At 35.8% G+C, this 20,034-nt stretch overlaps 1 protein-coding gene across 1 annotated transcript in view; it reads left to right on the top strand.

Moving 5' to 3' along the window:
* commd10 (COMM domain containing 10) overlaps window positions 1-19,788 on the top strand; it is an 80,064-nt gene extending 60,276 nt beyond the window's left edge. Inside the window, exons 6-7 of the mRNA XM_006626854.3 lie at window positions 18,469-18,528; window positions 18,635-19,788. Coding sequence (XP_006626917.1) covers window positions 18,469-18,528; window positions 18,635-18,673 — 99 coding nt within the window. The 3' untranslated portion in view covers window positions 18,674-19,788. The remainder of the gene's footprint in view (window positions 1-18,468; window positions 18,529-18,634) is intronic.
* Window positions 19,789-20,034: the final 246 nt, after the last annotated feature.

The following is a 20,034-nucleotide window of genomic DNA, read 5'->3' as shown; positions in this document are numbered from 1 at the left end:
TGTTTTCCCTTTAACATAATAGAATATGAACATTTAAGAAAACAATACCCTACATTCTTTCATTGTCTTTCTGTCAATCAGTTTTTCTTTGATATCAACAGGATACATTTGTATGTTTGAAATAGAAATGTTTTAATTTAAGAATACGTTTACCATATTGATGCTTGCAAACAATTTTGGGTTGACAGGGAAGTGTGAGACAAAAGCACATAATTATCCCTTTAGGAACATTTTCTGTGAGATATCTAAAAATTTTACAATTTTTCAAATATCACTACTTAATCAAGTCAGTTGAACATGAATTTTTTAACATTCCAAAATTACATTTTCAAGGTTTACAACATTTACTCTGTAAATATTGTTTTACAGAAATATATGTATATAAAAACAACAAAATAGATTGCAAACACTGTAATTAAGAACAGTTTGACTTTTCAAGTCCTTGTTTTGTTGACCTTTTTAACACCGCAGTATTTGGAAATACTGGCAAATAAACTAGCACTAGTAAATAAACTACTCTTTGTTTTCTGAAGTCAGTAGTTGAATATCAGCATCCTGCTTTGTCGTTCTGTCACTGCAGTGGAAATCTGCAAGGTGGGGGACACGATGAAAAAACACGTTTCCATACAGCTGACTCCAGTTTCACTAGGGGCAAACCTGTGTTCGTTTGAATAATGTACATAGAGGGTGTGAGAATGTAATGCTGTTGCCGAGTTAGAAAAAAGAGACTGAATTGATACCCTCTCTGAAAGTTTATCAAGAATAATCTACTAATACAGTGCAGACTTGTTGTTTGTAGATGTTACTAGTGGTTCTTGACTTACATTTCTCTTCTTTGTCACTTTTGTTTGTTGATGATGTTGCAAAATACATTATTTCCTTTTTTGGCATTATGCTTAAAAGTGACCTTCCTATAGGTTAATATAGCTAGCTGAGATCCAGGTTTTCACAATAGTGCCAAAAGTTGGGCAGATACGGTTTTGTAAACTGTGTTTATTAAAGTAGTCATTTTTAAACTAAGTTATTTTATATCTTTCAGTACCACTAAACCTTGTTGTTGTAACCAATTTTTAATCAGTCTTCTGATCTATCTAAAGATTGTTCAGAATGCCTGCAGAACACTGCCAGATAGAATGAAGGTTAGATCCTTCTTGCTTTTGTAACATACTGCTGCAAAATATGCACATTTACATATACAGTAACTTACACACATAATCACCACACATCTTTACAGATTATGTATTTTCTTATTTCTTTCAATTTTAAGCATAATATAAGATCACTGTATCTTAATAAGATCAATTGTATATTAGCCATATGCAATTTCTTGCATTAGGAATTAGTCTTTTCGCATACCCCAGCTTGCTCTTCGAGAGACACAGACACACAGACAGGGAGAGAAACTTCGGGTCAGAGCACAGGGTCAGCCATTGTACAATGCCCCTGGAGCAGTTGGGGTTAAGGGCCTTGCTCAGGGGCCCAACGGAGTAGGATTCCTCTGCCGGCCACGGGATTTGAACCGGCAACCTTCCAGCCACAGGAGCAGATCCTGAGCCACAGAGCCTCTCTTGTTCCTTCATTTTATAATGTCCTTATTAAGTCCTACAAAGCAAAGATTTTTTAAAATGTGATTTGTTGCTGTATTTCAATGTTTTAATATCTGGTATGACCTCTCACAGCATTCAGCCATTATTGATATCGCTGGTACATGGATCATATAAACCTCTCAAAATTGTGGAGGTGTATTCTGTCCCTGCTTTTCTGAGGCTGCAAGCTAGTGGCTTTGCTAATGGAGATATCTTTTGCTGATGGCATTGATATTGTGCTCCTAGCCTTCCTGGATATCAGAGGTGTTCTTGTGTTATATTAGGTATCAACGCATATGACTATACGTATATCAAATGTTTGCTTGATCAATACAACATGAATTGTAATATTTTTGCCATTATTTATAAATATTCCAGATTTTTTATCTTGCTGCTATACAGTTATAATTTTCAGATGTAAGGATTATTTTGTAATAATTTACAGTCTGTGTTGTGTATGTCTAGTTGTCTAATATGTCTAATATAATGTTTGTGTATGAATGTGAATTCCTTGTGTTTTGGTGTGACAAATAGGACAGTCCATACAGTATTCATATCTGATTTCCATGCTGATAGGATGATACAGTTTGTCTGCCTATTATACAGAGTGGGTTTTCCTGGTGTTCCTGCTGCTGTTACTGCTAAAGTAAAAAAGAAAAATGCAGATAACTAATGTGACAGTCTCAGCCAGAGATGGATAAATCCTGCTTTCCTGGGTGTGACCTGCTCAAATAAAGGTTATTTGTGGTTTTATTTGGTCAGGTTTGGTGATTGCTGATGCAGAGCTGATCATTCATTCATGCCAGCTGCTATCAGTCGATCACTATTACTCAAATAATATCATGTACTGCCTTGACATTATACACTTTTCCTACAACCTAATTGCCCAGTTGTACTCTGCTCAAAATAGTAGACACACCAACCTGCTTTATACTGAGTGAGCTTCCCAGGAAAACCATAAAACAGTACCACAGTTAACCATAGGATGTATTGTTTATCATTATACATATTGTATAATGTTACCACTAAAAAGTTGTTTTCATTCTACATCAGTGTATTTTTATACTTGAAATGCAGAATTTTATGGATTGGATTCCATTTCAGACCTAAAATAGTCTTTATTTTGCTTACTGAGCTCACTAAACAGGTCTTCAGGATTATATAGCAGTGGAAGGACGTTGCAGATGTGCAGTAGTTTTATTTCCCACAATTAGTCCAATTGAAGTGAAATAAACTACTGGTGCTCTGCAACGGATTCCAAGCCCTTAATATTGTTTTGATTAATAGGAAAATGAAAATAATTTTCATTATTTTGGGGGGGGTTAATTGCATTTGTTTCGGCTCCTGAATGTACATGTAATGCATATTTGCATTGTTACAAATCACAATAAATAATTTGCAGTACAAAAAATACATCTGAAGGATCCTGGATCCTGGATTCCCTCACTTCTTAAGAGACATCTGACATCTGTAACCTTTTTCACCAATTGTACAGTATGTTTCAATTGTGTGTTTGTGCTGTAATGTCATTTATTCAAGTATAACTCCACATGCTCAGAGCCTGCTATTTCAGTTTAAATTATATGCCTCTTTTTTCTTAACATTGTGCCACTGAGAAGTCAGTCAGTGTCTCTCATCAATGTTTTAAGTGTCATGTTTCGATAGTAATAAGAGACAAGGATATTGAGGATAAACTTCATGATGTGTCCTTGAATTCTAAAAAGAAAACAAAACACGGAATAAGCTTAGGAGTTTTGAGTTACAGACATGCTCTCCTGTCTGTCGTGCAAATTGTCCTTTGAGACATCACCGGCTTTGAACCACAAGAAAGGGCTCACACTTTAAAGAACCCACAACACATGGCAAACACAAAAGATACTTTCTAATGAAATAAAAAGCAGATCTCTAGTAGAGAACCAGCAAGCATGCCCCATTAAAATTGAGTCAGCCTTCTTTCAAATGTGCTTGAAGTGGTTCTTACTGCAGGAGAACCCACTTATTAATTTGAGCTGAATCCATGAGCAGGAAGTTATAGCAGTTTACAGAAAATGTAGGCTTAAAGAAAGTTTAGTGAAACAAAATGAGTAGAAGTACCACATTCTGGTATGTTCTTGATTTAACCAAAATGGTTAAACATGCCTCTACCACTATTATTTGACTTATTATAATATACTCCTCCACCAAGTGTTGTCAACTTGCAATAATGATATAATAAACTTGGGTTTACACTGCGCCTGTAAAAGCGGTCATTTCAAATCCCTTCACCAGACAAATAATTCACATCACAGTAAAGGAAAATTAAAAATTACAAAGCTGAAAACAAAGCAGATATGAAGTCAACTCAAACACAAAACAAATCTTCTCTAAATAAGTCAAGTTTCAGGCTAGATTTAAAAGCATTCAAGGCCTATGCCATGGCTGAGAACATCATATTTTTCTGATGGTTTTCCAGCACTTTGGGGAACACCAACAAACATTCCTGTCACCCAGAGAGTATCAACAAACAGTAATGTGTGTCACTGTTATGCTTTGTCTTTATTAATAATTGAATTGAAGGATCTATCCAGTCTCTGTGGCCATGATGGTCCCTCTAAATAAACATTTATGGCTGATTAACCATGGATGGAAACATCTTGTGGGAAATACATTTATATTTTCTGATAGAACTCTCCATTCAGTATCCTAATGAATACTGTATGTGCCAGACCTTTATAGGAATAAGTATTGATTGTGTAGTGTGTATTTACATGACCAAAATATATACAGTAGTTCAATTTATACTGCCAGATACCTATAAATGACTTATGAACTGTTTGTGTTTTAGCCTGTTAGGTGTCATAAATATAGTTTTAAGGTCAGATAACAAAAGACTGAATTATCCATCAAAGTTCACTTTTTATGTTTAAATTTGTGTTTTCGATTTATGAACGCAGATTAGGTCTTGTTAGGAGTAGAAGTGACATGCTCAGCTATGAGAAAAAGTAATCTGAGCCTTTGATGCGTCAGTGAAAACACATTTACTGTATTCTCATGTCTTGAGAACTATAAAAATGGAGTTGGAGTTTGTTTTTCTGCTGAAATTGAAATCTTTATTTTGCTGTTATATGATGAACCTGTATTTGGGCCAGATGGACCAAATGACTGCATCTTTTGTGCAGTGTTTAGGTGAGCATTGCTTTGTTATTTGGTAAATTAGAACCACACACCTGACAGTTCATATTAGCCTTTTAAGAACTCAATGAGAAGTTTGAGGGTGATATAGAAAGGACTGTTTACTGAGAGTTTTTTAACTTTTAGGTTTTTACCACTTTCTGTTATTGACAATGTTGAAATAGCTGGAGATTGTTTCTAATGTATTCATTTTAAGCTTCATTCTGAAATGTATGATTCAATATTTGCTTGGAATATACAGTATATGAATTACCTGCCAATATTATTCACAATTACGACGAACTTCAATAACACAATAAAAAAGAAATGTAGTTTTTCATACATATTTCTGCTCCTTGCAAAATAGAAGTGGCACATTTGGAATAACAGAACTGCTCCTTACTCATCTGTCTTGCATGTACAGGATATAAAGGAGACTGTGAATTGTAGAAACCTTGAGTCTGCAATTAGAAAGCACCTCACAGTTGGTGCCTTTAATCTTTCACCTTTTACCTAAATAAATCTGGAATGAAAAGTATTATTTAAATGACATGTTTTTAGTAGCTAAGTGATAGGAGGATCTCACCCAGACACCTCTTGAAAGAAACAATGTAATGTCATCTTCAAAATGGCCGAGTCCAGACTCCCACAGCCCTGACTGTAAAAAATATATGGGCTTCCTGATCTCAAATCTAGAGGCACATACACTTTCCCTTTTGTATCCTCTGGTTAATGTTTCATTGTCAGTTCTGAAGTAATCCAATGTGTTTGACTTCGTCAGTCCCTATGAGGATTTCGAATACTTTAATCAGGTCCCCCCTTAGTTTTCTTTTTTTCAAAACTAAAAGGCTTCATTTCTTTTCGCCTGTCAGAATAGGCCTGTTCCTTTAAGCCTGGAAATGTAGCTAATCTCTCTTGTCTGGACTGATTCCAGAGCAGCAGTGGCTTTTTTGTAAATGTGGTGAGCAAAATTGAACACAATATTCTTAAATGAGCCCTTGATAGTGTTTTGTATAATTGTAACATAACATCCCTTTGTTTCAATGCTATGCTTTTAACTATATATCTTAACATTCTGATTGGCTTTGTTATTGCCACTGCTTAGGGACAACTTTCTAATTTTCTCCCTTTCTGCAGGGCATGAAGAGCTACATAGGAATTGACGCTAGAGGTGTCTGTAAAATACGGTAGCTCTAGATATGGAAGTCATAACAGTAAATAAACAATTCTGCTGTTTTAGAAACCAATTGTATAGTGTATTCCACTGCCAGGTGAAATTCTTAACATTTGATCGGGAAACCTGTTTTTGATTACTGACATTATTTTTGTCTGCATATTGTGAAATTTTCTGCAAAAAAGCAGTCAGACAGAAACAACACAAGCATAGGGTAGAAACAGCACACTTTTCAATTGGGTCTTTCTGTTTCCTTTCTGGTTCTTTCTCAGATTAAATTAAATTAGATCACATTAAATTGTCCCTGCTTGTATGTTGCTTTGTTATATTGCATTATTTGTTTTTTTTTTAAAAATCTGATAGCATTTACATTAATTGCTATTGTGTGGTAAAATTAGGTCTGTTTTTTCCCCTCTTCTGCACTCTTTTTGTAGCACAAATCCTCAGCTAAAAGTGGTTGCTAACTGAGCAGTTGATATGCATTGCTGTTCTGGAGTCTATAGCATCTCCCCTTCAACAGTTTAATTTATTGATGGGATAATTTGCATTTTGATGGGACACTGCTATCTCTGAGATAACATCATTTAAACTCTTAATGTCTGATAGGTGCTAGAACTTTATGGTAAAATCAATGTGATTTTTCGTAATTTCTACATGTAAACATGGTCATTGTTCCACCAGTACAAAATGATAGTATGCATGAATATTTTATGAGAATATGTTCATTTAGATTAAAAGTTACAGTTCTGGCTTTTGTCTGCTCATTAATAGAGATACTGGAAGATAAGATCACTTTATTGGCCATATACAGTTTCTTGTCTTAGGAATTTGTCTTTTTAAATACTCCAACTTGCTCTCCTTGAGACACATAGACAGGGAGGGAAGCTTGGGTTCAGAGCGAAGGGTTAGCCATTTATACAGGGCCCCTGGAGCAGTTGGGGTTAAGGGCCTTGCTCAGGGGCCCAACGCAGTAGGATTCCTCTGCCGGCCGCGGGATACGAACCAGAAACCTTCCCGCCACAGGCGCAGATCTTTTGCCACAGAGCCTCCGCACCGCCCCCTAGTGTTGTGGAAGTATAATGAAAACAAATATTCAAGAAAAATCTTGGTAGTTATTTTTGATAGACATGACAATAATAATAATAATAATAATAATAAACTTTATTTTATATAGCGCCTTTAAAGGTGGCTTCTCAAAGCGCTTTACAGGATGACAATAACAATAAATAAGAAGACTACAACAATAAATAAGAAAATTTCACAAGACAGGACACAATTATAATTACAACAATACAACAATAACAATAGAGGAGACCGTGGAAGATGGTATTAAGAAGAGCAGAGGGGTGAAGAATGGAAGCAGTTAAGTAAAGGCTTTTCTGAAAAGGAGGGTTTTGAGTCTGGATTTGAAGGAGTTTAGAGAAGGTGACTCTCTAATATCCTTGGGCAAGGAGTTCCAGAGCTTGGGGGCATAGCAGGAGAAGGCCCTGTCGCCCATACAATGTAGACGGGCTTGGGGGACAGTAAGGAGGGCAGAATTTGAAGAGCGGAGGTTGCGAGGTGGGGAGTAGGGCGATAAAAGTTCAGACAGGTATTGAGGTGCCAAGCCATGTAAAGCCTTGTAGGTGAGCATGAGGATTTTAAAGTCTACGCGGAATTTGACCGGAAGCCAGTGCAAGGACTCCAGGATAGGAGTAATGTGAACACTTGCACTAGATCTGGTCAGGATTCTGGCTGCTGAATTTTGGACATACTGCAGCTTGTTCAGAGTAGATTTAGATACCCCAGGGAGCAGAGCATTGCAGTAGTCAATTCGAGAGAATACAAATATTCTCTCGAATCTGGAATTGACGTACGTGGTTTCTTTATCTATCATAAACTAAAGTTTTCTTGCAGTTGTTCATCTGAGGATCTGTAGTCAGTGTTTCTAAGGAATGTGTAGATTGTGTAATCTTTAGATAACAGTTATTCATTTTTATATAATTTTACCCCAAACTATACAGAACTCAAAAGTTGTTACTTCATTATTTTTCATGAGGCTTTAAATCAAGCATCTTGACTTACTGTTTGCATATGTAAGAATTGCTGAATGCCATATCCTAATGTACTTACAGCAATGTCATACTGGAAGAAGGGCAGCAGAATCTGTCAAGCAATGTTGAACGTGCTCACAGTGAGATCTCTCACGTTCTGTCTGTTCTTGATGTGTTTTTGAGTTTACAGTATAGGACATGACAATTAAGTTCTTTGTCTCTTTTTGTTGCACATGGCTATATGCTGCTGTGAATGGTGAATTGAATACAGTGAGACAATACCCTCCAGGGGTGAAGGATTGAAGCAGTCCGGGACGCTCCATGTTACAATAGAAAGCAGTGTACGCAAAGTATTTCTTTGTTGAAATTGAGGACAGAGTGACCAGACAAATTCCTTCAGGGCTTCAGGCTTGCATTAACTTTTTGAAATACATTCAGTGTTTTGTTGGTATAAACTAAAACAGATTGTGTTGGTTAGGAGTCAAATGTGTGGGATGCATGTTGTCTGCTGAGTAGAGTGGCTTCTTTATGTTGCTGAAGCCACAACTGAAGATATGGGTTTTTGTAGCCAAGGATGGAGAAAGGGGAGGCTGTTCGTGTGAAACTAAACCTTCCCTTTGGTGTGGTGTTTGCTCAGATTACAAGGTACACATTCATTGTTTTCTGTTTTAATTAGATTGCTTGCGCTTAAATTACAGAGAATGCTTTGTTCATCCTTCCTTCAATATTAATGGTGTTTATTCGATTCCTAGTGGGTTTGTTTATGAGTGTGTTTTATTTAAGGCACACAGTTTTCCATTGATGATTATGTGTCTCAAAGTAGTGCCACTAATAAGAGTGATGGTTTTCTCTGATGGCTGGCTTTACTGTCGTAGAGTTCTTGCTACTATGATCACATTGTGCTTGGCTTTAAGGTTTATTTATTTAAGGTTTCCTTTGATGCAGGATTGAAGTCCAGTAGATGAGCTGACGTCATATGCTGTGCTCTACTTTCCTACCCTCATATTCCCTAATTGAATTTCAGTTATTATCTGGGGAATGACTGAATGAGGTGAAGCAGCCAAGATACCGAGACTGTGATAGATACATGCTTCCACGAGACGCATGGGATACCTGTGCGTATTTGTGGTTGTTCAAATGCAGATGAAAAAGAAAATAAATCATAGGGTTTTCATGCCGTGATCTGCTGCAACAAGCCCTTGAACCAGCATTATCAGCAGTCTGAGTATGAGGCCGTTATATGAGATAGGAAAGAAGAGAACCACCTTCATGTTCTTGATACATTTAAATATATCTATTTAGTAGTTTATGTCACTTTATTTCATGTATTGGTTTCAAAGACATTTTTTTCTATTCATTCAGACTTTGTTGGGACATTATTGTGAAGGCTAGGGATCTTTGTCATGTTTCTTAAGGGGGTCTTATGTTCCAAATTTGATATTAAAGCTCTTAATGGCTTTTGGAGAGGGAGCTGCTCTGTAATAAAATCATTGGACATTACAGTTCTACACTAAGTGGGTTAATTAAAATGCCTATAGTTGTTTCAATAAGACAACATCCCACCTACGAACTGACACATTAGCCTCTGGCACAGGCTTATTGGCTGAGGATTTGTTTTCAAATAATTTTTAATCCTAACAGTTTTTTTTGCCTAGAGCTTGTTCTACACTATGACTAAAAAGGCCTTAGGATGGGTATTGCCTTTTACTTGATGTGTTTGCTATTTTAAAGTAGTTTTTTTTGATGGAGTGTTTATGTGTTGTTTTTTATCCGGAGAACAGGGAAAACTGTTCTCAGAGCTTCCCCAGGGCCTTTAAAAAGCAGTCTGTCTAAAGCTCTGGAAAGGATCAGTATATTTTCTGTTTTTATGGTACAAAATATGGTTATTATAAGATTAATTATAGTCTTAAGCCAGTGAACTACCTTTGGCTAATGTCTTTTAACATATTAATCTGCAAGGAAAAGCAACCAAACTGAACATTATACTGCAGGACTGTGACATTCATTTAATCTGACATGCCAGGCTCCCTGGACTGGCAGCAGCTCATCTTGCAAGATGAAAGCACTCGAGTCTGGTTTATGTTAACCAGAATTTGTTTATTGGTTACAAGGATTTTATTGAGTACTTAAGTGTAGAGGAGACTTGACACATTGTTTTACAAATTATTATAATGCAATTTTTGGATTGGACTCTCACAAAGTGCAAATGCTGTGCATATCCTGAACTGGGTGGTCACCATGGAAACTAGAGAACGCTAAACAAGGCAGGGCTTTGAGCTACTTGTATAATTGGTAAATTATTTATGTGTCTAAGATAATCCTTTCCCAGTCATAAGCTATAATTGCATTTAAAATATTATTCTCTTCTGTGATGTTTCTTTTTTCAGTTATTATAGGATATCATGTGATGCTTTTTTCTCCTCCTACTTCCATTTTTGAAAACAGGGTTGCAGTAAAGAAGCTTTAAGTTAAACATCAATTAACCAATGTCTAAAAAATCCTGCTTTTATTAGTAATGTATATTTTAGATTTTCCAAACCCCCTGTATTATTATTAAACTTGTACCTTGTACTTATCTTTATTTATGTAAGCAGGAAATTGAGTTGTTAATTTTCAGCACTCTTTAGCCAAAATAGACTCAATTTTAAATAAAACTTGTAATTCTAAAACCCCTTTAGCTAGTTTCCAAGACCACCCATCACTTATTATTTTCTGAATCACCACGCTGCCTCTATTCTAGCTTTTATTCAGCCAATCTAGTGTTTTGTTGATGATTGTTTCAACTATATAGCCAGTTAACGTGATTGTTTTTTGTGTTGCTGGGAAGAATAAATCTTCCTCCCAACATGCCTGTATCTTTTGTCTCACAGTTTTCCTCTGTCACCATCCTGGCCTTTCTTTCATTAGCTAGCTGGCTAAGACTCTACGCACGGAGGCACCAAGCTGCAGAATGCAGGTCCTTGGTGGGGTCAGGGTAAATATGGCACAGATATTTAAACTTGACACTTGAATGGCAGTGACGTGTGAATAAAGAGAGAAAAGATTGAGACAGAAAGAAAGGCATGGTGCTGAGATGCTTATAAAGCCTGATTGTTATGTTTAAATAGACCAGGCCTAAGATGGACGTCCATTGTTTCTCATCCAGGTGGTCTTTTCTGAATAACATAAGCTATGTATAAGGACAGTTGGTACAACTGGGTAATGCATTACAGTCATATTAAGTATGAATTATGATGTCATAATTGAAAAAAATTGAAAATTCTTGTCAACACAGTCATATCTGCAAGTAATTTATCATGTGCTATGCCACAATGAACTCTTTTAATAGCTAACAGTCACATAAAAGTATCTTTACCACATATTTACTTGTGCTTGTCAGTTTTGGTCTATGATGATAGAACTGCACTCACATTTTTTAAAATAAAGTATATTGTGTTACAGAATGTCATGTATTTTGCTTTGGCTGACAGATAAACCAAAAGCAAGAGCTGAATTTTATGACAATAAAATAATAATAAACACTTGACTGGATTAGACTTTACCCTGGGGGTCTGTGTATTATAGCAATAACATCAGGGAGCCCTGTGTGTTGAGATACGGAACATGAGTTCATTAACTGACTTGGGCCGAAAGAAAACGCCAAAACACTCATTAACTGGGGAGACCAGATTTACTAGCCAAATCATATTCAGGACTTTTCATTTGATTGCATTTTAATCTTACATTCAACTTCACATTTCTTAGTTTGATGGGCAGCTGTTTTACTGCCTGTGTAGAAACACTGGTTGGGATTTGGTACACTCTGCTAAACATCTGGTAAGACAAACTGAGTGTTTGAAAATACCACTAAAAGAAGTGTGAACAAGAGTAACACTGTATGCATAACATTAATGCTATAATATTGCATAATGTTCCCTGTTATAATTTTGTATTTGTTTTGATAGCTCATAAGCAGCAGATGGTATAGAAATGTACTACTAGATGCAATACAAATAAACAGAGAGAGATGGAAAATAGATATTCATTTTGGTGGTTATTCTCCAACTATTGTGACTAATTAATGTGATTGTGATTGGCCCCACCCTTGGTTATGCACCAAATAAACTCACAATGGCCATAGTCATTAAGGGAGCTTTATTGCAGAGTTTGTAAAGATTAACAGTAAAATAACTCAAAATTGGCATCCCCATGATGGCCGCTAATCCCTAACCACTAAATAAACTATATGGGAGAGTGTGCCCTCCAGTACTGAACCAATCATATCATTAATCAACTAATAAGCACCCAGTGAGCTTATTTACAATTTTTAGAGGCCTTTTTGGCAGCCTTTAGTGAGAGGCACGTTGTTACAGCAGTCTCTGCCTTGGCTGGCATGAAATAGTGACTGTTCTAGATCTAGGTTTCCTCTCACATCTCACTTCTCTGTGAGAAATCGCACCTAATCGAAGGAGGAAATAGATTGAAGACATCTTCTTTGTCTTTGTCCTTCTCCTCTTTTTCTTATTATTTGTAGGCACCTTTATCCAAGTCAATTTACAATGTTACAATGGAACAATGGAATTACAATGTTCTCATACAATACACTGTATGAAATATTAAATAATAGTTATGTATATTATGTATATAAACTAGTAAAATAAGGCCAGTACAAGCAACAGTGAAGTTGTACCAGGCAAAACTCAACAGTAAGCTCCCAAAGAGTATTCAGACGGACACTAATTACAACTCAAAGCAACCTAGTGATATACACTCCATGTCTACGGTGAGCAGGAGCAAGTAGCAACCATACTGCCAGTCCAGAAGTCAAAGACGCATGACTATGCAGACTATGAAAGACGGCCTAGAGTTCAGGGTTAAGGTTACTCATCTAAACACATGAGTCTGGTGCACTGAAAGGGTGTTCAGGGAGAGAGCAATTCTGATTACTATTCATAGTTCATTCCACTACTGAGGAGCAAGCGTGGAGAATGAATGGATTTGGAAAGTCAGAGAGTGAACAGGGGGTACAGAAAGTCTACTGGAAAAGAAGGAACAGTGTAGGAGAGAGAAGTGACTGAAGGAAGGTAGGAAGGAGACAGCTAAGTAGATTTAGAGTTTTTAATCAAATGCTGGTTGAAATAGAGAATCAGCTATGCAGAACTGTCTTCTACTCACAAAGAAAAATGGGAGAACATTAATTACCTTTCTTTGAATGCATTTCACATATGCATATATTCTTTTCCAGTTTACAAGATCCACAACTACAGAACATCCTTTTCCTAATTTAAACCGTGTGTGTATAATTGCTGAAAACCTGTAACAGTCAGGTAGTCTGTAAAGTCATTGTGTATAATTTTTTTAGCAAAGAAAACACTGCATCAGCAAAATGCAATGTTTATGATGGAAATTAACAACACTACTTTTCTCTCTTGAATAAAAAGTAATTTAAAAATAATAAAAATGCCTAGCTGACCTGCAACTACCCTAGAGTGTTTCATTTCATATGAAAGAGATTATGTGATGAGATCATATCCCAAGTTTCTAATAATTTCATATACATGTAATGTTTTTCATGTTTATCTGCTAATCAGATGTTTTACATTATGTTTTCTGGCAGGAGCAAATCTAACAGTTAAATATATTAGGTTTGGTGAGCAGGAGTACTATTATCCTGAAGCATTTCAGAGAGGCTTATATTGTGAGATAAATTGGGAACATACTGTACCCCATGTTTTTTTTTTTTAAATGAGGCCATTTTATGCACTAACTAACATTTATAGTTCTAAGCTGCTCAGCTACGTTATATTATTTAATTACTGCTTTCTGAGGAATATGTGCTATTTCTGGTTTCAATCATTTCCCCTGCCACAGCTGAAAAATTTAATTTTGAAACCTAGTGCAGAAGAATTGAAGAAAAACAAATGCCCTTTTCACTTCTTAAACCTTTTCAAATGAACTGGTGACAGTTTTTAGTGCCTCTCATGCACTAGTAAATGAGACATAGATCTAAATTCCACCATCCCCAACAAGAGGCAGCTCTCTTGAGTGTTGTTCTCTGATTCATTTTCTCCTGCGGTTGTAGCCCGGACTGCCAACTGAACTGAAATCCAGTGCCAATTCTGCTGGCAGTTTTGTGAAGTTGGTACCTATCCACACATGACCTAGACTGTTTTTATAGAGAATTATTTCTTTTATTGTGCCCTAATGGATTATAGCCCCATTTTTGTATGAGTTCCTACAAATGACAGTGCGTGGATTCTGCAGAAATGTTTTGTCCTAACTTAATTAAAGTACTTAAACTAGGAACTTTGTCATTTTGCATCATTTAGTACATTTACATTTACAGAAGATAATGTTCATAGTTCCACCAAAAATGGCTAATGAACTAATGGTTTGTTTGGCGTAATCAGATTGGGTCAAGAAAGAGTTCTGTCATCTTAACTTTATTTTCAAAAGTGAAAAATTGTAGTATTAATAAAGTTATTTTCAATAAGTTAAATTACGTTGTTTAAATCTATTTTTTTCTGAGAATGAAAGCATTACTGCATAAACTGCCTTTTTAAGGAGATCAGAAATGGTACATTTCGAGATCTCTAAGTATCATGTGCCTAATGCTGGTATTTTATCATTTCTACCTTTCACGATTCGCAATAGCTTTAACATTTATCCTATTATAAAGAAAAAAAAGTCACGCTGTCAGAAGTCCTTTTTTGTATGAAAGAAGTTGGTTGAAAAAGATCAAAATAACACTACAGAGCTTCCACTTAAATAGGAAAAACAGTTTTGCCTGAGTGTATAATTTAAGCTTCTGAACTGTTTATAACTGTCCATACTTTGCATGATAGTAAAGTGAAAAGTTTCAGTACAGTTGCAGAAATGATGTAGAGAAAGAGTTTAAACAAACATCTGTTTTCCTTATATAGGAATCCAATCAGAGCATTAAATATTTAGTCACAGACCACGAAAATTGAATTGCCAGTCCACCCATTAATCATCCATAAGATCTGATCTGAAAACTCATTTTATAGCTGCCTCTATTTTATTTGCACTGTTTGCCATTTAGCTAAAACTTTTATTCACTAACAATCCACTATTTTCTTTAATGACGCATTCATAGAACAAGAGGTAGGCACTGTAACTGTTTCCTATATAGATTATACTGTATATGGGTTTCTTTTTACCGTAAATGACACAAGACACAATAGCACAATGTCCATTTGCTTTAAATCAGTAATGAGGTTGTTGTTCCAAACAAATTTCCACAGTGTTGTGATGAGTATTTTTAAATGAAAGAAGCTGTAAATATTGCCACACAATAACAATTCAGGCAAAGTGTTTTTGATATGTCATAGAATTCCCATCAAGAAGTAGGAAAAACCCCAAAGTTTAAAAAAATGTCTTCTGATATATAGGCATTAATCTATAATTTCTCTGTAAACTAGATTGCTGTTCAGAGTGTCAGGTTACAAGACATTGTGTCATAGGTTATGTACACTGTTATTCACCAGTGTACAACATCATAGTGCTTAACACTTACATTGGAAAGTCATATATATCACATTACTTATGTTTTCCTTGCCTCTAATCTTTAAATTCTTTGGTAGACTGCAGTAAAACCATTATGTTCACCCCAGAAATGTTAGTGCTGTCGCGTAATTTTTTCATCTGTTTATAAAAGGTTTTTCTCATTCTTTTTAAGCCTTCCTGCTGACATAATGGAATACTCTCATTTAGTCTTTATCTTGACAAATTGGATTTTTAAGTTCTTTATTGTAAATTTTAGTTAATCAAAACATATAATATGTCAGTTTTGCTGAATTAACTTTACATCTCTATTTGAAGCTGTTGTATCTCTATAGTAGTGTTAGGTACAAATTATAATAGCATGAACCTTATTAAATGCAAAGTATTTTAAGAATGGAATGCTCAGGACTATTTTATTTATGTCCTTTTAGGTCCTAATTTCTGATTAAAGACCCTAGTTCCTCACAAATTTAAACAACAATTAGGTTTGCCTAGGTCCCCACTGAGATTGAGCATTTTAAAACCAATTTACATTGTTAATTTCTGTCATTGCTCTTAAAAGGCATACTTTATTTAAAAAATGTTTTTTGACACAATGCTGCAAGTTCATATTTTCACCCTCAAAATGACAAATTTTAAAAATAATTTAAACCTACAATATGTGAAATTGGGAATTTGTAGATTTTTCTTGGTCAGTGCTTGGGAATACAAATGTGCATGAACCTGGTTTGTAAAACAACTGTGAAAATGACCGCTAAGCTAAATTACAAAATTATATTCTGTGAACACTAGATACATTGATTTGACATGCTAGTACTATTCTTTCATTGGTTTCACTAGATTTGTTAAGCATTTGTTGTCCTTTATTTTGGGATAATAGTACATAAGAGGATGCCATTAAGCCATAACTCAGTTTTTACTGTTTTCAAGAACTTATCCTTCTATTAGGAAGGTGTTTCCAAAGGAAATTCACTTGCCTCAAAAAGATATTTCTATGGCTATGCTGGATAACGTCTCGTTAAAGCAGCAGCACCTAACGAACAGAGGGAAGGTGATCTAGTTAGCCAGTGACCAGCTGGTTTAAGAGATGAGTTAGAATGAAAACTCATAGCCGACTCTAGGCCTCCAGGACCAGATCAGACAGCCCTGACCTGAGCTGTATACCATATGAAGCAGCTAAATTAAATGAGAAACAAAACACAGTACTTAAGTATGTTCAATGACTGAAACTTTGGTATCCTTAACAGAAACCCGTTAATTTTCTATGAACTGGCTTCATTACTCTGCTCTCCTCCCCACTAATAGCATCATCCAGGTGGATGCTGCACACTGGTGGTGGTGGATGGGAGTCCCCATTACCTGTAACGCGCTTTGAGTGCAGTGTCCAGAAAAGCGTTATATAAGTGTAAGAAATTATTATTATTATTATAATTTTGTATTATTAGTTTTTACCAGCCCATGCAGTTGCTGATTGAGTTGCAGTAAGGGAGGAGCAAAGGCTGATCACTATACACTGTGCTGATAGTCTGTAGTCTGGGCATCTCTGCTTCAGGCCTGGGCTGCCGCATTAGATAAATGTCAGTGTGATTCCCCAGGCAGCAGGGCACCACGGCAGAGTGCCAGGTGGGCTTTATACAGCCAGGCTTCTCCCGGCTTTCAGGATAACAGAGACTCCTGTGTCCTGCCAGCGGCCGAGAGTGACGTCAACATCATCTAATCTCTGGCATTAACTCTCCTGTAAGGCACTGTGTCAAGTGACAGAAGACTATGACAGGTGCGAGCATCAGAGGAGCACGTCTTTTGGTCCTCTCTCGCCCTGTGCATTGCAGGTGCTGTAGCTATTAAACCAAGTAGACAGACTTTGTTCATTCCAGGAAATGTTGGGTGCTTCCAAATTTATCAAAAGCAAAGTTCAATACTAGGCAAAAACGTGGCAGATGACTTTTCACCTAGATGAGTGATGTGTTTTCCATGCATTTTGGTATAACCATAAACTGTGTACTGTACATAAGATAGGAATCACTTAGATTTTAGAAGGTAATTTTTAAAATTGCTCAGTTATTTTGCCCTCTAGGCAGAATGAGAAAGCAGTAGAAGGGAAAACAGAATCTTAGGATATAATAATAATGAATAATTGTTTACACTTATATAGCGCCTTTCTGGACACTCCACTCAAAGTGCTTTACGGGTAATGGGGACTCCCCTCCACCACCACCAATGTGCAGCATCCACCTGATTAAAATCGAAGAATGGAAGTCAAGGGGTGTTATGTTAAAATGTATAATGGGTATGTGAAAAGATATTTCTGCTTCAAAGAGAATAGACCAGATACATTCCCAGGCATGCCTCTAAGCTACTAGAGAAGACTATGAGGTGACTTGATTATAGTATTCCAGATCCTCAAAGGCTTTGACTTCTTCACAGTCAGCAATGACAAAAACCAGATGACACTATGGAGAAGTGCATCTAGAACTCAGATCAGACGGGATGTTTTGCACAAAGGGTTGTGGGAGAACAAGCTAGCCAGCGTGTTGTGGAATCTGACACCCTGGCTTCTTTCAAGAAGTCACTGGATGAGATCCTCATATCACTTAACTAGTAGTAACCAAACAAGCTAGAAGGATCAAATGGCCCATTTGTAACCCTTGTTATGTTCTGATGCTGATGTTTTGCCTCTTACATTTAGAGAGCATATGGACCAAGCATATGTACCAGTCATTTGACAAAAGTGAAGAATACAAAACAGAAAACACAGCAACATTGACTTCTACTATGGATGACGAAAGTTATTTTAAAGTGGTTTCTGACAGGATGAAAAGTTCCCATTCATCATTTTGATGATAAATTCCTATGTGTCTTTCCAGGAACACCTTCTTAGCATTTTTATACCAATGAGAATTTACATTCCATTTTTGTATAGTCGAAAATGTCACAAAATGCTAGTACATAGTGTATATAAAGAGAGAATCTGAAATACATTTGGTGGACTGTTTTGCTAATGCTGCACTTTCTTTCCTGACAGAACACACAGAAAGTTTTTTTGGAATTCAACCACAAGGAACTTCTTGAATTTTACAATAAGGTTAGTGAAGTTTTTAATTTTTATTTAATTTATTTTTTATTTTTTTTAATCTACCTCTCTGTCTATATTGTTTAATATAATATATTGTTATTTTTTTATCTCACAGCTAGAGACCATTCAAGCACAGCTGGACTCCCTCACATGATGCCATTGAATTTGATCTCCTCCCGTCATTCCTGTGTCTGATGTTATTAATGGATGACAGTGCACTTGGAATAATATACACATGGAGTTTAACCTTTTTCAAAACTAATTAAAGCAAAGCAGTTTTTTTTTCCAGAATAAGAGATTGAATGTTTCCCTCTCCTTCTTAAACTAAAGTCTATTTTTCATAATTTCATTTAGTTCAAGGGGCACAGCTGTTTCATTTTTTAAAATTAGCTGAATGAGTTTTATTTACTGGATTATGTTTGTTTATATTTTATGCTTACTACAGTATGTTATGAATTGCTTTTTTCATATTCAATTAAGAAGAAAAACAAAGGACTGTACAATCAATCATTTTTTTTATTGAAACTGTAGAAAACTAACCAGCACAGTGCCATTTTTCACTACATCACAAACCTAGACTTTCACTGTAGGCTACTGCATTTGATATGGATTTTTTTTGTCCATGTACATTACTATAAGAGCTGTAAAGAAGTTCAGTAATGCTTTGCTGGATGCCAGCCAGGTTTTGAAAGGCGCATGGTATTTGTACAGTATTTGTCTTGACATTAGTTCATAACCAAGACTGTTCTTTGCAGTTTGTTAAATCGAGCCAAAATGCATTTCAACATATTTTTATCATGTGTATTCAAAGGCTTAACGAGTAGAAGTAAAAACATCTAATTTTTCTCTCATTATTTGACTGCTTAGTGTACATAGTTCTCTAAATTGTATGTTAATCACCCATATAAGAAGAACCATAGCAGAAATTCAGAATCTCATGTAACAGTATACAGTATTTCAGTTTTTAAATCTGCTACATCTGTAATAAATTGGCATTGTAAACCAATTCTTGGTACATTCTTATGTGGTCGAGGTGAGAAATGTTATTTTGTTTGAAGTGCTGTGTATCTTGAGACAGGAGAGACTCCTAATAATTCAAGACCTGACTGCAGCAATGTATACTTGAAACCAGAGACTAGTTCACATTTAATAAGTGCTTGATTTAAAATCAGTTAGGAAAGTTACTGAGACTGATGTGGTTATTTAAGGAACCAGGCGCCCTGCAATATTTTGTCTCACTGCAGTATACATTAAAATAATCTTAATCTATTTGTTTTTCATGTAATTTTGTTTTTTCTACCAATTACTCAATGCTAAATGTAGAACTTGGTGATGGCAATGAGGTGTTAAGTACTAATATGAAAGTGTGAATATAATGTGAACGTCAGTGACTATATCTTATAATTACTGTGCCTGGCTATACATGACTTTGTATGAAAAAACTCAGAAGTCATAACATGAAGAAAGTATTCTGTTAGGCGCTATGCATAACAGATGGTAGTTTGTAGATAAGAA

Source organism: Lepisosteus oculatus, chromosome 3, assembly GCF_040954835.1.
Source record: "Lepisosteus oculatus isolate fLepOcu1 chromosome 3, fLepOcu1.hap2, whole genome shotgun sequence".
Lineage (NCBI taxonomy): Eukaryota > Metazoa > Chordata > Actinopteri > Semionotiformes > Lepisosteidae > Lepisosteus > Lepisosteus oculatus.
Note: the sequence above shows the minus strand (reverse complement) of the source record. Positions and strands in the feature narration are given on the sequence as shown.